This window comes from Anser cygnoides, chromosome 8 (genome assembly GCF_040182565.1).
Source record: "Anser cygnoides isolate HZ-2024a breed goose chromosome 8, Taihu_goose_T2T_genome, whole genome shotgun sequence".
In the NCBI taxonomy this organism is placed as follows: domain Eukaryota; kingdom Metazoa; phylum Chordata; class Aves; order Anseriformes; family Anatidae; genus Anser; species Anser cygnoides.
Genome location: NC_089880.1, coordinates 26440228 through 26460514, shown reverse-complemented (window position 1 = coordinate 26460514; position 20287 = coordinate 26440228). Strand labels below are relative to the sequence as shown.

The window sequence follows — 20287 nt, the reverse complement described above, 5'->3', positions numbered from 1 at the left end:
ATTTACAGTGGGTCCCTTCAGGCAGACTGTTTCCCCGTGTAATTACACAATGCTGATGCACATCCTTGAGGACAATCATTAGGAATAAATAGTTCAAAATAGCCATAACATGTAAAATTAAAAAATATTTTCACGAGTGAAATGAGATGGTGCTTTGCCAGCACGGGCACAAATTGATCCAAGTTTTGTGATCATGATGTCTTATGTTTCACATCAGTTATCTCAGGGTAACTTCTTGATTATTTCTGAAGTCATGCATAGAATGAGGGGAGACACGCTCTGACCTATCCCAAACTAGCTGCGTTTTAATTTTTCCTATGCTTAGAAATACTACAGGAAAACGCAAGAGGTAATATTATTTTTGGATAGAACATCTCAAGATATACTAGGCATGCTCAGAATATATTAAAGATACTGTCCTGATACAAGAAATTACAGTCTGTTTTTTTTTTTTATTTATTACATAATAATGGGAGCAGTAAATGCTAGAGGAACAGGAAGAGTGGACTGAGTTTACAAATAATAAGATTACAGCACTTCTCCACCATATATGCATGTTTTAAAATTCACTTCAATTTTGTTGCCTCAATCTAGGTTTTGATTTTTCATTTTGGCTCGCTCTCTTTTTTTTTTTTTTTAAATCAGATTATCAGATTATACTTTCTGTTTGAATCCTGCAGACCATAACATCCTGGCTAAAAACTTGAACAGACTTTTTTTTTTTTCTTTTCTTTGATTTGGTCTGCATCTACTCTACTGTGCCTCCACAGCCAATGTTGATGGCCTGTTTCTAGCAGAAACATTGTTGAGGCCTTTTCTCTGACAGAAGTCAAAGTTGAAATACTATATGTACTCAAATGCATGCACTGCTTTATTCTACACTAGGAAAACAGTGTAAAAGAAGTGTTATATGACATAATTACACTTGGATTTTTAAATCCCTACTTTGAAGAACATTACCGTATCATACACCATACTATATCTGGGGTATGTGAAAAGCATGCAAAACTTGCGCATTAATACTTTAACTTTCTATTCTAATCCAGCCTTAGCAGTCACTTAAAAACAATTCATGAAAAATCCATAATGCAACTTAGTGGGCTTTTTGTTATGTATAAAAAGTTTTCTTTCTTTCCTTCTTTTTTATTTCCAAATTTTTTAAAAACTCTGAAATTATCAGGATTGTAAAATTGGATTTTTATTGATTTTCCTGGAAGATCTTTCAGGTTTCAACAGATATATATTGACAGCAGCCACCTCTAGTTGAATCGAAAGTATTGAATACATAATAAATCTATTGTCAACATAAATCTATTAAATAAATCTATTGTCAACATATTTGAATTATCTTCACGTTAAAAAAAAAAAAGTGATCAGATTTTTTTTTCCTGTCAGTCTTTGCTCTCATGGTATTATGTTTTCTTATGTTCTTATGGGCTGCAACAAAAGATAAACAAAACAATGGAATACCTAATATTTTAAATACAAGCAAGAATAAAAAAGTAAAATATGCTTCGCAAGTCCCTGGAGATTATAAATAAATAAAGATAGCACAAATCCATATTTAGAAAAATAATTTCTTTCTCAATATTTGTAATGGAGTTGTCAGTCATTAATTTTTATGTAAATTTGTCTAAGCTGATGAATCATAACTGAATAATTGCTTAATCTTCCCGGGTTTGGCCAGCATTTCCATTTGTATTTCCATTATCTCAATTTATTTTTATTTGTTTATATAATGGTTTTTAAGAGTCCACTCCAGAACCCATACCTAACACGGCGAAAAGAGGGGGCCTGCTTCAAGGCACTTTCAGTCCAGCACAAGATGTGGATGCAAGAGACAGACAGAGATCAGAATAAGACAACACTAGTCACCATGACAGACAGTAATCTTGGCACACAGCTGACTATTCATTATCATTCCTTCAGTAGACATCACAGCATAGGAGATTTTTAGGGAGGGATTTGAAGGAGGAAAATTAGGTGAGTGGGAGTGAGAAGCAGCAGTGAGGGAAAGCATGAAGGTGCTGGTTTGAAAATGTAACAAGTAGAGAGTTATTACTGAATGAAATGTGTGGGGGGAAGACGTTGATTTCTCTATAGGATATTAAAAGATGATAGGGTGGGAATAAGCTGTGAAGAGCCATAAAAGTGAAGCAGCTTTTGCTTGCTGAGATGTTGAAGGAGGAAGGATACATTGAAATAAGAAATATGGCTGAAACAATGAATGTGAAGATAACCAGGGCAGCAGTGTTTTGTAATGGTGTTCTGTTATACTCTGTTGTTTTGTGATGTCCAAAATTAGATTATTAGCTCTGGAAGGGCAGTGACCAAAGACATCTTTGTAATAAAGTGCACCCTAACATCTTTTCAGATGCTCTAAAAATGTGCAAATAAAAATTAGCACGTGCTTCTCCTGATCACTCTTTCCCTCATTCTTCAGTCCTTATTCTTTAAGTTACACCATTCAGGTATCCTTCTCTTTTCAGAAGAACTTGCTATATGAACTTTCCAGTTCTTTTCTCTAGTCAAATTAGCTTACTGTTTTTGGAAAGACTGCATATCATCTATATTTAACACCATTTCAGCTTGGTGAGGTGACTATAACATAGCATTAAACTCAGACTAAAAAAAACCTGACTGTGGCATTTCTAGGTTTTTCAAGTGTGTTAACTCAGAAGAGCTAATTTGACTGAAAAAAGTGCTTTCTCCCAGATGTCTTTGAATTCAATACACCTTCTTGCAGGTATCTGAGTTAACAGAATGGCAGTTGGATGCAAAAGGCCTTTGGATTAATATTTGTGGTCACCATAGAAGGAAGTCTCTCAGAAAAATGTGAATAAAGAGACGGTCATGTGAAGAACTGATATGGAAGGTTTCTCCACAGGCACTTAATTCTTAGAAATTTGCAGATGAAAAATGCTCTATGAGTATTAATAGATAGGAATGAAATATGGATGAGGGGACACTAAAGCTGGAATAGCAAGTAGAACAAAGGGGATAGGGGACTCGGGGACATGATTAGAAACCAGACTAGAGTAGCAGACTTGGACAAAACTGTGTAAGACCTGGGTAAAAAAAGGAAAGTTTAGATAAAAACAATGAACAGCTGAGTATTATGAAAAATTGTTTTAAGGTCTGGGACATGGCTACCAGGGAACCTAAATAAAAGGGGTTGTAACAGACAGGGTAAAGGATGACCATAAACAAAAAAAGTCTTAACTACTGAGATTCATACGGTCTATATCTTCTCACAAAAAGAGAAAGCCAGACTTGATAGCAGCTAGGCAAATAAAGAGGAAGAGAAGCAATCGTGCTACTTCTGTAGTTTTTGTGACAGACAGGCAGGAGGTACTGTAATGCACATACATGGAGAGATTCCAGAAGAGAACATAAAGATGTTTTTGTCTATGTTAAGCTTGAATTGGTGCTGATGTTTCTCAATGGATATGCAGAACATTCAATATAAATAATCAGCCATGAGGTGTGAATGAACAGAAGAGAGTACGTGTAGCGTATTCTGAAGAAAGGTCTCCCAGGATCATTTGCCAAGCAGCAAACAAGGCCTGGGTGATCAGCTAGCCTGGGGAAACAGTATGAGGGAGAGGATGGGGGGCTCACTGTAGTTCTCTGTCAGCAGTGAGACAAATCAGGCTTTGCAATATCCTAGTGTCCACCTATAGCTCATGAAAGCTGAAGAGGTAAAAGTACAGAAATTATTTTCCAGAGCTTGAATCTTGGTGGCCCTTGATGACTTTTAAATGCTGGCACAAAGCAAAGAACAATATCCTTGCTCCAACAGATCTTCTAACCCCATCACAAAATGTCCCTGGTGCAACACTTTAGATAGGTGTTTCAAGTCATTGGCATAGGAACATGGCTATATTTGAAAACTCATGACTGTGGCTATCATATAGAAATATACTGAGAGTGAAAAGAACTAGATGAAGGAAAGAGACCTAAGTGCTACTGAAAAAGAAAGGAAACAGCAGGAGAGAAACTAAAAAACAGATGCTGCAAAAAAAAAAAAAAACAAACAACAGAGAAGTATGAACTGAAAGAAGGCTGCGAGGCTGCAAAATGCAGGGAGAAACAGAAATGATGAGGGGGTAACAGACTCTACAGAAAAATCTAGGTGTGTAGAACCTGCAGGTATTACCCAAGTGAGTACCTTGTTAAGAGGAGTTATACTGGAGCAGAAAAACCACACACCCAACAGGAAAATAAAGAGGTTAAGTGATGTTTAAATAAAAGCATGTTAGATGGAGAAATATACAATTTCATTTGTATAAGTAAACAGACACATAAACATAGCCATAAACGCAGTTCTGTCCCAGTCCTGCCTAATGCCAGTGGGATAAAGTACACCCTCAGCAAGTTGCTGGAGGGAAGGAATGCCATCCGGAGGGACCTGGACAGGCCTGAGAGGTGGGCCTGTGCGAACCTCTTGGAGTTCTACACAGCCAAGAGCAAGGTCCTGCACCTGGGCTGGGGCAATCCCAAGTACAAATACAGGCTGTGGGGAGAATGGATTGAGAGCCACCCTGAGGAGAAGGACTTAGAAGTGATGACGAGAAGCTCAACATGAGCTGGCAATGTGTGCGTGCAGCCCAGAAGGCCAACCTGTATCCTGGACTGCATCAAAAGCAGCATGGCAAGCAGGTTGAGGGAGGGGATTATCCCCCTCTGCTCTGCTCTTGTGAGACCCGACTTGGAGCCCTGCATTCAGCTCTGGGGCCCCCAGCACAAGAAGGACATGGACATACTAGAGCAAGTCCAGAGGAGGGCCATGAGGATGATCAAGGGGCTGGAGCACCTCTCCTATGAAGACAGGCTGAGGCAGTCGGGGTTGTTCAGTCTGGAGAAGAGAAGGCTCTGGTGAGACCTTATAGCAGTCTTCCAGTACCTAAAGGGGGCTGCAGAAAAGCTGGGGAGGGACTCTTTGTCAGGGGGCGTAGTGATAGGACAAGGAGGAATGGCATTAAACTAAAAAAGGGTAGATTTAGACTAGATATTAGGAAAAAAACCTTTACTATGAGGGTGGTGAGACACTGGTACATGTTGCCCAGAGAAGCTGTGGATGCCCTTAAACCAGTGTTTAAGGCTGGGCTGGATGGGGCTTTGGGCAACCTGGTCTGGTGGAAGGTGTCCCCACGGCAGGGGGCTTGGAATTAGATGATCTTTAAGGTCCCTTCCAACCCAAGCCACTCTATGATTTTATGATCTCCCCTCATGTCTGTCCATGTATGCAAATATACATGATTCTAAGACTTGATTGCACTTTTAACACCATGCTTGTCCGATGGCTAGCCTTGCTTCTGAGAGCTTGGAGTTTGTATGCACTGAGGACATACGATGAAGCTTCCATCTCAGCCTTGCATTAGTGAGACATGCATCATCAAACCCAGCACGCTGGGTCTTTTGGGAAACACACACATAATTAGCCCCTTTGCACCAAAGACTTCATCGCTGTATTTGCCACATGGTGAGTGTCACCCAGTGGGCCTGCAAACACACACACAGGCAGAAACCCTCCCGTCCCTTGGAAGCCTCACTATATTTGCCATATGGTCAGATTCACCTGCTAGGTCTGGGGGATGGAAACAGACGGGTAACACACACACATAATGAAGCTCCCCACTGGGCTGCCTTAAAAAAATGAAAAAAAAAATTGCCGTAACTTCCACATGATCAGACTCATGCGCTGAATTTTGGGGCAGGGTGGGGTGGCCACACATCTATCTCTGCCTGAAGGCTGCCTCCAGGTACTGCCTGCGCTCCACCTGGAAAGCAGGAGCAGGCGGGCTCTGCCCCTCTGGGGCGACCCAGACCCTTAACCCCTTCTGTGCTCCGCTGTCCCCGGAGCCACCAGGCTGTAATTGCTCCCCGGTGGAGGCGGCGGCGTCCGCGCACCTCGGTAACGAGCCCCCCTCAGGACCCGGCTGCCCCCGGGGGCTGCGGAAAGGCTTTCCCCGGGGCGGGGCGGGGCCGGGCCCTGTCAGCGCCGCAACATGGCGGCCTGCGGGCGGCTTGGGGAGGGACGGGGGGGGGGGGGGCGCGGGACTCCCCTGGCGGTGACGTGTGTTGCCATGGCGACGCGCAGGCAGCGTCTCGCGCCGGGTGGGGGGGTGCGGGGGGGATGACAACAAATATGGCGGAGAGGAGCAGGACGGCAGAGACGGGTCAGTGCCGCAGGCGCCTGGGCGGGGGGAGAGGGGAAGAGACCCCCCCCCTTCTGCAGGGGGTGAGGGCTGCTGCTGGCAGCAGAGGGAGGAGAGGGCCTGCCTCGCTTGGAGCCCTTCTCTCTGGGGGACGGGAGGGGAGCGCCTCCTGGCTGAGGGGGAGAAGGGGCCCGGGGTGGGAGCCCCCTGCCCAGGGAGCTGGGGAAGGAGGGGAAGACCCTGTGCCTTGAGGTGAGGGGCACCTTCCAGGGGGCGAGGTGGTAGTGGGGGGTGACCCTTCAGGCAGGGGAAGGGGGAAAAGCCCCAGGCTCTCAAGCCCTGTCACAGGGGGGAGCCATGGCCCAAGGAGAGCCCCCCACCCAGGCTGACACCCCCCACCCAGCCCACACGAAGCGTGGGGGACAGCCCTGCAAGAGGCTGGTGGTGGGGCAGCCTGCACCCCGCACCGGCCTGCCGGCACGGGGCAAAGGTGGTGGCGATGAAGAGCAGAGCAGAGTGGTGGACGGGTGTTCCCCTCACATGAGAAACCTCAACCTACTTTGTCTAAATGGAAAAAAAATAGCCTTGAGGTTGGAATAAAAACTGCACCACGAGGCTGATGGCTTGGGGGTTGACCCACAGGTGCTGCTTGACCTGTCCCTGGAGCCCTAAAGAGTCTGGAGGCTGCAGAGGGACAGCCTGCCGCACGCCTTGCATCTCACACATGCTATTCTGTCAGGGTCTCTCTAGCGGAGGTGCCAAGTGTTATTCCTATTCAGGACAGATTAACAATGGCTCTGACTGTGTGTGTGTGAAGCTAAGTTTGTTGTGAAACTCAAGTTTTGTGTTTCTTCCTGAGTGATGAAAATCCTCTAGGTACAGGGGTCTTTCCTATTGTAACAAAACACTGTGAAGGTCTTTTCCACTCCACAAGAAAATGAAAGCCCCCCAAATAATTTATGAAAATTCAAGTTATTAACATTGCGAGGATGAAACAAAGATAATGACAGTTTTTCTGAATATTTAATATCCCACAGCACCATACATTAATTATCTAGCTTCCTGAACCAAAAGCTCATTTTCCTTGCCTGCTATTAGCTGCTGTGCATATGCTTTTCTGCCTCAGAAGTGGCTCCATGTTTAATGAAGATGCATTATCCATAGAACTGACTTTGGATTTTTGGACCATTCAAGGTGAAAAAAAGTGATAAATACATGAAATGCTCTTGTACTCTGGGAAAAAAATACCACTAAGGCTATGTCTGAGTAGATTGGCTTAAGGTTCTTGAACTCTCCGTTTCAAGCTTGCTGTTTATGAACCCCCAAAACCACACCAAGAAGTTTATTATACATTAAACTTGTCCACAAGGCAGGTGATCTGTTTCATCTGCTGTGCAACACTGTGCTAAGCCCAGCTGATCAGCTCTGACTGCACCATGGAACAGGGAATGCATCTCCAGTGGCCACCATTCGACTTCTGTCAACTTTCCTACGGACTTCATCCACCTATGCCTATGTCTTTGTCAGTAACTTTCTATAAAATGTGATAGACTTTACCCACTGTTTCTGTATTGGTACATAAAGTTACTTTTATACTGTGTTCCCTGCTTTAATCTTTAAATTTGCAGCCTTACAGTATTTGCTTTTTATTTTTACCCTTGACGTGAGCTTATTCACATTTGTCCATTTCAGATGGGTAGTCAGTCACTTTCTCATAAACATGTCAATTCCATGAGCTTGTGCTGAAATCATGTTTTGTTGTGTGTCCTGATACATATCCATTTAAATTTTGCAGTGCCTGTCTAGCTTTTTTGCAGCTGTAATCTGTGGTTCCCTCCTGTTTGGAGAAACCAGATGAAGAATTAAAATGTAAAGAGTCACAAAGATAAGAAGAAGACCAAAAATTTTCAGAGATTAGCGGGGCTTGGGGAAAGTGAGTGAAACAAACTTATGGTTCCCATTTTTAAGAAAGGGCATAGGAAGTAGGGTCTGGAAAAAGTTTCTGGTTTTCCCCCTTAAACTTTGGTTTCTGACGCTGTTTGAAGTGCATAGAATGAAGTAGCTAGGGAATGTTCTTGCTCATGGTGCATCCTGTGTACTTCCTATGTCCTCATGCTATGTCAGATACGGACTACTCTTGAGAAGATCCAGGAGTCTAGCTCTGGAACCTGCATTTTATGCACATTTAAACTTGCTGTTTCCATATAAAAAAAATCTTCTAATGTTTTTATTCCTTTTTCATGTAGAAAATCAGAAAATTTTTGCTTCTGTAGTTTTGCAAATTTTTATTTTTATTAATGGGGAGGGGTATTAGGACACAGAATTCTACAAGGTATTTCAAAAGACAGAATGCTCTCAATTCTTACTGTACTGTTATACTTAGCTTTATTTTCTAGATCATGGTTTAAGCCAATCTGTATGTTTCTGCTTTAAGCCAATCTGTGTGTTTCAAATGAGATTGAGATTTAATATGGAATGTAGATTACTTCACATCTGTCTATTGCAGAGTGCATTTTTTGGTGTGATGCACTCTGGACTAGGCAGACATCTGGTCTAATCCATTAAAATAGTTCCTCTGTGTTCTGATGTTTGGTTAGAGCACTACAAAACATCTTGTTTTATTCTGGATTAAGCAATCATTTTCCCATTGCACTTAGCTCCTTATTCTTACCTGTTTTCTTGGAGATGCTCAAATCAAATTTCTGCAATAAGCCATAAGTTTGTCTTCTTCCCTGGGTAGGTTCTTCACGTTGCAAGCTTGGAATCCAAATTAAAAGCCACTTAACCTTCACTAATGAAGTCTGCAGGAGAATGAAAGGGATTAAGTTAGTTACTTTCAGGTGCTGCTTGGTGTCCCTTCCTGATATTAGGCTCAGCTGAACTTGATGTCTCACACCTTTAGAAATGCAGGATATAGCAAGATTGCCTGCTTAGTTAAGTTTCTTCCAAAAACTCAACGTTATTTTTCCAATTCTGTAGCAAAGATGACCTTATTAATTTATCTAAGGAAGGTTTAGGAATAGATCAGAGTGAGCACAGGATGCCTGTATTTGGTAATTTTTTTGACTTATGAACCACCCTCTATCAAGATGTGACAATAATTGCATAATTGTTTTATCTTTCTGATAAATAGAAAATGAAGATCAGGTGAAAGTATTTAACTTTTCAGACATGGATCCAGCTAAAATTCGCCTAGCTACTGCATTCTCTCTGAGTTACTGTTCTTCTACAGGTCTGTGTTGTCACAAGACTTGCCTCTAGGGGCCTGGCTGGTCGGAGGGTGCGGGTTACCCCTGGGTTCTGTAATGGTTGTCCCTCTGGGGTAGGTGTATGTTAGCCTGGATTGGCAGCTTTATGTATTATCATACAGTTGCTAGTCATTTTGTGGATATTAGCATTTCTGGTGTTTCTTTGAGTTGTTGCTGAAATAATAGTGAAAATAAAAAAAGACATTTACTCACGGTACTGGGTGGGATATGAATGTATGAATGTCTTGAAACCAAAGATCCTTGTTACTGGGACAGATTTCTCAGGTGGGTGAGTAGGTGTTTCACGTTCGTATATGTGTTGTGATAGTTACCATGCAGAGCCATGTTAACTCACATTTCATATTAAGATTGGTAAGAGTTCTCAAAAGTATTTGCAGTTGGGCTGGCCTGGCTGCCATGAGGGCAGCTTTAAACTACTGTTGAATGCTGCAATATCACTCAGAGTTTTGGTTGTAATTAAAACTTCTAAAATACGTGGGATTGAGATCGTTGTTTCAGCGATCTGTGTGTGGAGAGCTAGAGTGATCAGTTGCGTAAGTTCAGCAGTGCTTCCTAACTGATTTTAATGTGATAATGCTGAGCTGGACTGTTCTGAAAGAGAGCTTTTGATTATTCATTCTAAAAGAATAATTATTCTTTTAAAAATACTTAATCACATATGGTATGAATGCATTCTAGTATCAAGAACATACTGCTTTCTTTTAGGTGGTAGCAGCTGTTAAATAAAGAACTGAATTAGACAACCAGTTCCATGGTCTTTTTTTTTTTTGATATAGGCCTTATGGGTGACTAGACTCTCATTCACCAGTTTTGTCATGAGGAAATTTAAAATAGGAGAAATCACGTAATTATTTTAACAGTAATACTCATAATCTCAGTCTTTAAAGTAACACCAAATGTTGCTGGTATTTCTTCTGGTCTCCTAGGCAAATTTAATTTCTGAAATTTAATTTATTCTTTCTTAAATTCCTTCTGAATGTTGAAGTGTATATAAACAATATAGCTTATTTCCTAATCTACACAAATACGTAGCTTTGCAGTTTACTAGCCTGTACGCATATCTGAATTCCAGTGTTGGGGAAAAGAAGTGCAGCCTTGGTGCTGAAAGGGATCTGCCTTCTGTATCTTCTGATCAGCAGGAAAAAATTTCAAGTCAGTGGAAATCTGTAAGGGTACTGGGCCCAGACTTGCAGATGTTCCCACACTGTAAAGAGCTATTTGCAGTTCTTTATGAAATACTGCAGGATGTATTTGTAAACAAATTCAGAATGTGTTTTGTTCAACAAACGCATTTGCCAGAGCTTACTGACAGCATGGGCATGTTTTAACTTAAGCGGTTCAAAGTCAAGGGAATATTAGAGAGGTTTATTAGTAAATTTGAAGCACTCTAAGACCATTAACTACTTCAGCTTTTACTGCTTAAGTTGAAATATTTATTGAAGTAACTCACAAAAATTAATAATAGTTGCTACAGAAAAATAATATAATAATCATTATACTATGTTGCTGCTAGACTGATATTCAACTTGTTTCCAACTTTTTCAGTTATCTAGTAGAAACAATTCCAACTCCCCACTAGAAGAATTTGCTAAAGAAGAGCTGCTAGTGTATTTTTGGTGCTGATCGCTTTGATCATGTTTCCATTGCATAATTTGCCAAATAAGGAGACCTAAAAAATACTAATGAAGGCTTTATACAGCCAGAAGATATAATTTAAGAAAGAGAAACAGCAATGTGTTGGGTATTCCAGTTGCCACCTCTTAATGGTTTGCCATTTCCTAGCCATGTTTCAAACAGTTTTTCCTCTGACAAATAATCAAAGCTTTTGAAAGTTACTTACCTCAAGCCTCCCAACGTTTTTTCTTTCAGTGAAGTTCAAAGCACCCTATTAATTATTAGCACTTGTGAGAGGAGGTTTCTGAATTTATAAAAAGTAAAATGAGACATATTGAGAATTTTAATAGGTTTTATACTGAAATTTGTAAAACAAGTTTCTGTAAGTTTCTTTAGTGTTGCTGTCACTGTATTTCCTAGGCATAAGTCTCATGGAAAAAAAAAAAATCAGATCAGACTTAGAATGCATTTATATGGCCTACATAGCATTTCTGTTTTTTGAAGTTGAACTTTATAGATATAAAGCTCATTAAAATAGGTTTTAAATTCAGCTTCTTGTGTTAAAAGGTAGCTGGCTTGATCTCCACATGGGACCACTGACAGGACCGGGAAACACAGATCTGCAGCACAAGCCCAGTTATCAAATGGGATACCTAATAAAAATAGCTGTTACCTCTCTCAGAAGAACCGGACAACTTGTCTACACTCAGGGTGTTTTCCTTCCTGCTGCTCCTCTTTCCTCCACCAACATCTGCTTAGTAACAATAGCTATAAAGTGAAAGGACCATGTAGTTATCTTCACTTAAACAAAAAACTAGGATACCTCAGTAACAGAAAACACCAAACTCTGGGTAAATGAGGCGCTACAGGCTGCGGAGTGGAATTTGGCTCAGGTACTTACTGCTGTCACTCAGATCCAGCTGCTGCCCAGCAGCATTGCTGCAGGGTGCGGGCTGGCTCCAGCAGAACCCCTGGGTGTTTGGACCATGCTACATCACTTTTGTTTCTGGTGCATTAACTGTGCTGCCCTTTTCCAGAACTGCGTGATTCTACAGAAACCAGCTCAGATTTCTTGAGTAATCCCCCAAAGTAGTTGGCATGCAGAGCCATGACACAGCATTGCTATGTTTAGATTGCATTGTACCTGAGATAAGTCTTTCCAGGCTCAAGCTGTGTCTGCAATTAATCTATAGTAGAGGTAAAACCAAATTACGAGTAACTGAGAATTGGCTATAGGTACACGTTTTTGTGTTCATATTTCAGTTTCCTTGTTACGGTGTCTCTGAAACTCCTCATTTTCTTGACATTACCACGGAGGCCAAGTTTGTCATTTAAGAGCTTGGAGTGCTCTTGAATTGTGGAGTGCTCTACTTCTTTTTAACCTTAAATTAAATTTTTTTTAAAGCATTTGTACTGTTTGTAAGTCAGATGGTTTGTAAAACTCTACCAAATAATAATCGTGATTCTGGTTTCATTTTGTGAATTGTGCAAATTGAAAGATGTGGACTTCATTAATTCTAGGGCCCTGATCCTGCAAATGCCTGTAGATGTGAGATTGTGGCTTTTTTTTTTTGATGTCGTTGCTTTCATGAGTAAAGCTATTCATGTATGTATGTGTATAGTAAAGTGTTTTCGTGATTGATTCTGGTTTAGGATAAGTAATGTATTAAGGTTAAAGATAAAATTTATACAGTGTGATACATATGGTTTCTAGTATACATATCTGTCTCTGTTTTCTCAGTATGGTTAACTGGCCTGTTTCATAGAATTGTACTGGCAAAAATCAACCATAAAAAAGGTTGTGGGAGGAGAATTTTTTTTTAAAGTATTATTATTATCACATAAATTTGCTATCTGACTTTATTTCACTTACTTGCTAATTCACATAGCTATTTACTTAGCAGTTGTTCTCCCAGTTGCAAGTGAAAACGGGCAAGATTTCACTTTTACATATTGTTTCATAATCACCTTGAGAATGTGTTGAATTTCAATCTCTACAAAAGCAAGAGGAACGTCAGTTCCTGTGAAACACCAGAGCAGAATAGCAGGAATCCATTCCAAGGAAAGCCCAACAGGAATCATTACAGGTTTGCTGATGTGTTTTCGTTTGCAATAAGCAGTGAAGTTACTGTATGATTACAGCAAACTTTAGAGCTGGATAACACCTGTCAAATGGCTATCATATTTTCATGCATGTAACCTGCGCGTGAGGTAGCATATACTTGATTAAAGAAATATTCCTCAAAAAATGTACAAACCCCAAGGCAGTATTTTTTTGTTTTTGTTTTGGTGGTGGTGGGTAATTCTCCATGTAAAACAGGATTGTGAAGTAAACTTGCTTCTGTACTACTTACTCGTATCTGCAGTCTGTAGTACTGCTGAATCACAGATGTTTTGTAACTACGCAGAATAGCGGTATATCTGCTGGTTATTTTATTTCTAAACAGTACAAATAATCAGTAACTTGATCTCAACTTTCTGTTTGTATGCCTTCTAGTAGGTAGAGTTTTGGTTTGTGTTCTGAATACTTGAAGTAATTTGTATGCATTGCACATTCCTATAAATATTGTATCAACGTAGCATTTGCTTAGTTAAAAAAAAACCTGCTGAATATGGTGTATTAGTTAGTAGTGTTCTCTGTAGTTAAATTCCTGTTACTCTTGCATCAGCAATGTAGTTAATGGATCAAATGTGCTTTGCTGACATTTTTATATCAGGAAACAGGAATTCTGAAACAATATTTAAACCTTTTGCTCTACTGTACTTATACTTTGTGAATAAAATAAAACACCACAATGATCTAATGTTTGATATGAAATTCCAGATTATGCTGAAGCGTTTATTATCTAGAGTAATTTCAGCTATGTGAGTGAGCAGTGCTTGGGTGGGAGAAATCCACAGTGGCTTAAACTTGTATTTTGGAATGGACTGTTTTAGAAATTAGGGGCAAAGACACTATTCGCAACTAAGAATTTACGGGAGTTGTTTCAATGATTAATTACAATTAATAAAGTGTAATTAATCTCAAAAGTATTTCTTCCAAAATTAATTCCAATTAATTCCAAAAGTATTATTAAAATCCCTGTATTATTTTAGATGTATTCTAGTAGAGAAGATTAACTCCAAAGTAAATAAATTAACATCTTACTTGATGTGTCTGAGACTATTGTTGACCTGACTGACAGAAGATATGCCTATCACTAAATGAAAAATGAACAGGAAGCAAGGATACAACCATATTTCTAAGTTACACCCATTCAAGAGTCAAGGAAAAATAGAAATGTGACCCGAAGAAGGATGCATTAATTAAGGTGCATCATACACAGGATAGGAATTGTCAGTGAACTTGCATCACCCTTAAATGAATCCACTGTTACATGTGAACTTGTAGGCAATAATTTTTATTTGTTACACCTAACCCCAGCAGTTGCAGTGCTGTGCAGCTCTCTCTCTTACAATCATTTGTGAAAGATGGTGTTGAAGAGAGATGCTGCTATGTGGAGTTGCTGTTGTGCTTCCCCACAGGTTTTTGTGCTCTGTGGAGCCGTCACAGAGGACCTGGTCTCCCATGGCATGAGGATTCATTGCCAGTTAGTGGTTGAATCAGGAACTGAAGTCATGTCTCCTGACCACTAGACATACTCAGAGATATTCAAATATATTTATGTTTCTTTGGACAGGTGCATCCCCAACAAATTTACTGTAGCTACATGTTAAAAAACAAAAAATCAAAATACCGCTGAGTGATGGGTTTGGTGTAATACCACAGCTGGCCTGTGGTTTGGTGTAGTACCATAGCTGTCCCGAGTCCAGGCTCACCAGGCCGATTGCTTCTGGGGAATACCTGACAATGAGAAAAAGGCCAGATCCAAGCTAGAAGCCACAGCTATATTACCTCAGTGCTGAACCTGAATTAATTTGCATAGTACAGTTTATTATTGCTGGCACTGCATCTCATCTGTAGCTGGCTTTCTTTGGCCTTTTTCTGGATCAAAGTACAGAAGCTTGTGTCCAGCAAAATATGGTGTGGACATCCTTCAAGTACAGGTCTAGAAAGCTCCTGCTAAATCACCAGACATATAAAGATGTCAACAGTGCTAGGAACTCAATGTGAAAGGTGTAATTTTCATAAAGAGCAAAACCACTGTTTGTAAGTTTATTTAACCTAGCCAGTATTCTTGAAAGACTTCCATAGTACTTTGTACTTACTGAGGGACAGCTTTTGTGGGCCAGCATTTTGAAAGTGATAGTCAGGATTGGGGGGTATGAGATCTAAGACAAATAAAATAAATTATGCTTCAGCCTATTGATAAAACTCACATAAACCTATATCTCTGTTATATCAAGAACAATTATCACCTGTCCAGCCCACAATCCTACAGAAGAGAGGCACACCAACTTAATGACTTACAGATATTTCAACTTTAATAGGTATTGAAGGCTTTGTAGTCACAGGTCAGGATCATTGCATTGTTTGGTACGTATTAGATGTTTTAGTTGCATCTAGCTGGCTTCAATGTGAGTTACTTTTAACTCAAAGATTTATTTTGTCATGCCTTCTTTTAGTTATGCTGTCATTAAAACAATTTAGTTACGCTGTTCTCTTAGGATAAAGATGACCTGATTGGCATAGTGCACACTCCTGGTTAGGATATCATGATCTGGTTGTTGCTTAATCGCATGGCTTTCTTGTGATCTTAAACCAGAAAAAAAACAACATTTATTCTGTAATATACAGTGCAGAAAAAGGAGAAAAAAAAAGCCTCTGAGGAAGTAATGTTCCAGTTTTTGCAATAGAATATGATTTTACTGCATAGAGTAGAAGTGGGCAAGGTGTAGTCCATAGGGCAGATCTGCTGTTGCTTTGTCAGTGCAAGTATGGATTAGGTATGGTCTGGTTCAGACCTTCTGCGCTGAAATTGAAGTGTGATCTGCACCAACTAGAACTAACTGAACCGTCATCTCATGGCTGGTGCTACTGAGGTTATTCAGAAATATCTTTTAGTAAGCATTTTGTAGGTAATCATTTTGCATTTAAAAACTTTGCCAAAGAAAGGCTTTTGAATATACCCAGTACAGACATGGGTCTGATTAGTGTACCTAACAGCCTAGGCTTGGTATCCTGCTTTTGTTAAATCAGTGCTCCATACCCGGGCAACTGCTGGAACTGTGGCATGGATCTTTCCCTTCCTTTCCTCTCACTTCTTCCATCTTCCTCTATGTTACTATGAAAACAGGTGTATGAACACTGTTTTTTTTTCTTCTTTTCAATATTATGTAGCATGGGAAATATTCGCAGAATTTTAGGATGCTACCAGTGAACGCTAGTGCGTGACTCAACCACCTGCCTCTTTTTCCCATTTTGCGGATGGTGTCATGAGCTTTTGCCCTTACTTGACATTTTCTACTGACTGCAATTCCAAACCCTGCAATTGTCTGCATATTTTGACTCAGTGTTTTTTGCAGGTCATGGGCATTCCTTGTCTTTGGGAAATTGGTTGCTTACAGATTTCAAAAATGCATGGGATCTTGAGAAAAAAAGCTTTACGCGTTGAGGTTCTGTAGTACCACACAAAGCATCTGCTTTAACTCTGCCATTCCTCTTGTGCCTGAGAATCCTTAGACACAAAATTTCCTTTTGACTGGTAGGAAACACTGCTTCCCTCGCAGATCTTTTGGTGACCTAGAACTTCCTATGCACTCTTTGACTGGCATTGCGGCATCTCACATTACTCATATGCAGACCTAAAACAGAGTCATCTCTTATCTTCCAGAAAGGATGGGCTTGCTGATACAATTACCTTCTTCTCAGATGCAGCTGCAAGGACTAGCTGACTTCTGGAGCTATTATTTACTGTTCTCTGCTAGTTGGGGATGTATGTCATGCGTCATATTTTTGTTTACAATTTATATGTTTTATGCTTTTGTTTGATCTGTTTTTTTGTTGTTTAAAGAAGTATTGCTACTATAGCAACTGTTGTGTCATGTGATACCTTTGATGTTATCAAATGCCAAAGACTTGTTAAAGAATAAATCTGTGTATCAGACGAAATTGACTGATCCTTGCAATATTTTCAAGTAAACTTATTTTTCAGTTACCTTATTTAGCATTACTAATTTTTTCAGATTTTTTTCCTTTCTGGTGATGACTGTTTTACTGGAGAGGGTAGAGATTATAAGTACAGTAAAAAGAGTAATGAAATCCGTTTTTTTGTTGTTTGAGTTTGCAACACCACTTGCTTTTTTTTTTTTTTTTTTAATTTAATTGGAAAAATCTGTTCATACCCTCCTGGACACTTTTGGTTTCACTAAAGGGATAAAGAATGTATATCCTTGGAGAGAGCCCACATTGAGGTAATAAATATTCATGAAGTAAAGCTTGAAGTTATGCTTTTAGGTTCAAGACAGGAAACAAATATTACACATAAAACAAAAAAAAATCAACACAAGTTGACTTATTTTGTTTTCCTGTAAACTTACAAGATAATGCAGGCCACTGGGAGTGAGGGATTGTTGTTCAGAGCTGTATCTGTCTGCCAGATGTTGCCTTCAGTTCAATGTTCTTCACTGGATTTTGGAAAGGAGCTATAATTGACCTTGGATTGGTAATTGGATCTCTATCTGGATCCATTCATTTTTTTTTAATGGACTGGGTGGTGGAGGTTTATTGTCATCTTTTCATACTTAATCAGCCAGTAAATTGATGGCTTTGTCTTGGGCTAAGCACCTTCTGTACTTTTTTTTATTCCTATTTCCCTTAAGGCTGCCTACTATCTGCTCAGCATAAGCGTTTAAGCACAGTATTCTTTATAGTACTGCCAAGCCTTTTGTAGAGACTCCATGCAAACATTTTTACTGATCATTGTGCTTTGATGTGTCTGCATAGGAGAACAAGGCTTTTTCCACTCTCAGGTTTGATTGAGACACCCATGCCATGCCTTCTGCATGAGTATATTGGTTTGGACATGTATATCTAAAAAAAGTCTGAGGTATTTATACGTACCTTGCCTTCTGACCCAAAAGAAAAAGTTAATGGCACATTACCCAAGGAATTGCATTAGGAAGGTTAAAAGGATATGTTGTCTGGTAGCCTCTGTAGAAACAGTAACTTGTGCAGTAGAAGTTAAATGGCAAGCTTCCTTCCTATTTATGCAACCTACCGTAAGCTTTTTCCACTTCATAGAAGAGAGCTGGCGGCTTATTTTTCCTGAGTAGTTTCAAAACTTCTGCAAAGCTCAAAAATTACCTGATAATCTCTGCTAAAATGATGCTTGTCTTTTAGTTTGCATGTTTTCTTGGTTATGAATATCTTAGTGCTGTGAGACAGTCTCTTGACAACCAGTCTGCTGGTCAAACTGTGGGAGGAAAGTAGCTGAAGAGACGCTTACTGTAAAGATGCTAAGTCTCAGATTGTGTTTCTAAATAACAATACAGCATGTTACTATTTTTTATAACTAGACCAAGTTGTATGAGAATGCCACGTGATAATCAACATTGTCCTTGTTCTGCTTGACCTGTGAAACAAGTAAAAGTGACAGCATGGGCACTGTATCTGAATGTGAAGCAGCAGGTGTGGTTGGTGCCATGTAGGGTATTCTTCCAGACCCTGGAAAGCTTAAGACCCTACTCTTAACATATTTATTTTTTTCCATTTCCTTTCAGACCATGTCAACTCTGAATTAAGTAGATTTCAGGCTGACAACGCTCTGCAGTGCGTGTAGATTCTTAGGGTCATTCCTAATCCTTGCTGCAGGATATGTGGTTGTGAAGATCAAAATTACACTTCTTCTTCTCCTTAGCATTTTTGAAGCCAGTGGAATTTAAATTCCAAGTTCCCGACTGCTGCTGCCTGTAGGATTTTTAGGATAGCTCTAGAGCTTTCAGAGCTGATAGCAGGCATAAGTTCTCCTCTATATTGGTGTTGCTGAAGCTTATGAATATTGTAATATAAATCTTTTACTTAAAGGATTCAAAGAACAGCATAACATAATGAGTTACTAATAGTTCTTGGAATTTTCCCTACAAATGCAGATATAAAATAATTGTGTTTTTCTGATTGGTAGAGAAGATAGTTAGTGGTAAATCCCTCATAAGAGTTGCTATTCCAAAACATGAGTTGAGCAGTGTTCATTTAGAGACTTGTCACATTTAGGAGCTAATAGGAGGTTTGTTGTCATCTGAAAAAAATTCTGTTTATTGCAAACTATGCTGAGAGTTCAGATTCACTTCTCCGCATGGGTTTGCAATAACTCTACTGCTCATGGCTGATGAGGGTCTTTGCTAGGACGCTCAGACACTTTCCACATCCTGGGTGATGGGAATCTGGTTATTAGATCTTTACACATTAACTTAGCCATTAAGTTTCATGATGTCACTGAAAATAATACAATTTTCCCAATGCATTTTGTAGAGCCAGTGACTTGATTTTGGTATGTTACTCAGAAACCGTTTTTAATTCTGAACAGTTTGACCTAAAGTAGAATATCTGGATTGATCAAAACCAATTAGGAGAGCTAACCTACACTAGGTTCATGATCAAAGCTGGAGTGAATTTGCTCATTTCCTGTGAAGAACAGTGCAGCAGTATTTATTTGACCGTACAGAAGAGGTGAAGTTAAAATGAAAATTATCAAATTCAGAAACTTTATTTCATGTTTGTTTGTCCTGATGTAAAGGGTGGTACCTTATCAACAGCAGTAGTAGTTCTCTAGCTATTGACAGAAGAATCAGTAGTAAGATGTATAATTTTGTTGTTATAACAGAAAAAGTTGAGGCATCTGAATTACATTTGTAATATTTAAAGAAACTCTTCTATAATGTTCAGTTGCAGTTATTGTATCTTTTCATGTTACCTTCCCTTCCTAATTGGCTATCAATGTTAGGCAGTAAATCAGATTATAAGAATTATGCAGGTTTACCAGGAAAATTTTTCTGTGTCTGTTTTAATGTAGCTGTGCTTTCCTTCTACTTAATGTAGTATGAGGGTAGCTGCCAGCTGCCACCTCCATAGATCCCAAAGTTTGTCACAGCTGGAAGTGGGCTTGTTGTTTATTCAATTCAGAGAATAACTATTATTTACTTCCTCCAGAAGCTTTTTTTTTTAAGAAAATGTACCTAAATTTGCATGATGTTTACTGTAGCAAATTCTGTTTTCGTATCTGCTTAAATAAAAAAAAAAAGTGTTGGCGTTATCATTTGAACTTAAGAATAGTAAGAAGCTCTAGAAGTTTCTAAACTTTTCCG

General features: G+C 39.6%; 1 protein-coding gene across 6 annotated transcripts in view; it reads left to right on the top strand.

Annotated features, from left to right (window-relative positions):
- The first annotated feature begins 6077 nt into the window (after nt 1-6077).
- Nucleotides 6078-20287, top strand: part of LOC106033024 (AGBL carboxypeptidase 4) — a 924726-nt gene continuing 910516 nt past the window's right edge. For 4 of the 6 annotated variants that reach the window (XM_048062125.2, XM_048062126.2, XM_048062123.2 and 1 more), the window contains exon 1: nt 6137-6182. In XM_048062125.2, coding sequence (XP_047918082.1) covers nt 6140-6182 — 43 coding nt within the window. In that variant the 5' untranslated portion in view covers nt 6137-6139. Of the gene's footprint in view, nt 6183-20287 lie in introns of all 6 variants that reach the window. The other 2 variants (XM_048062128.2, XM_048062129.2) reach the window with 2 other exon arrangements.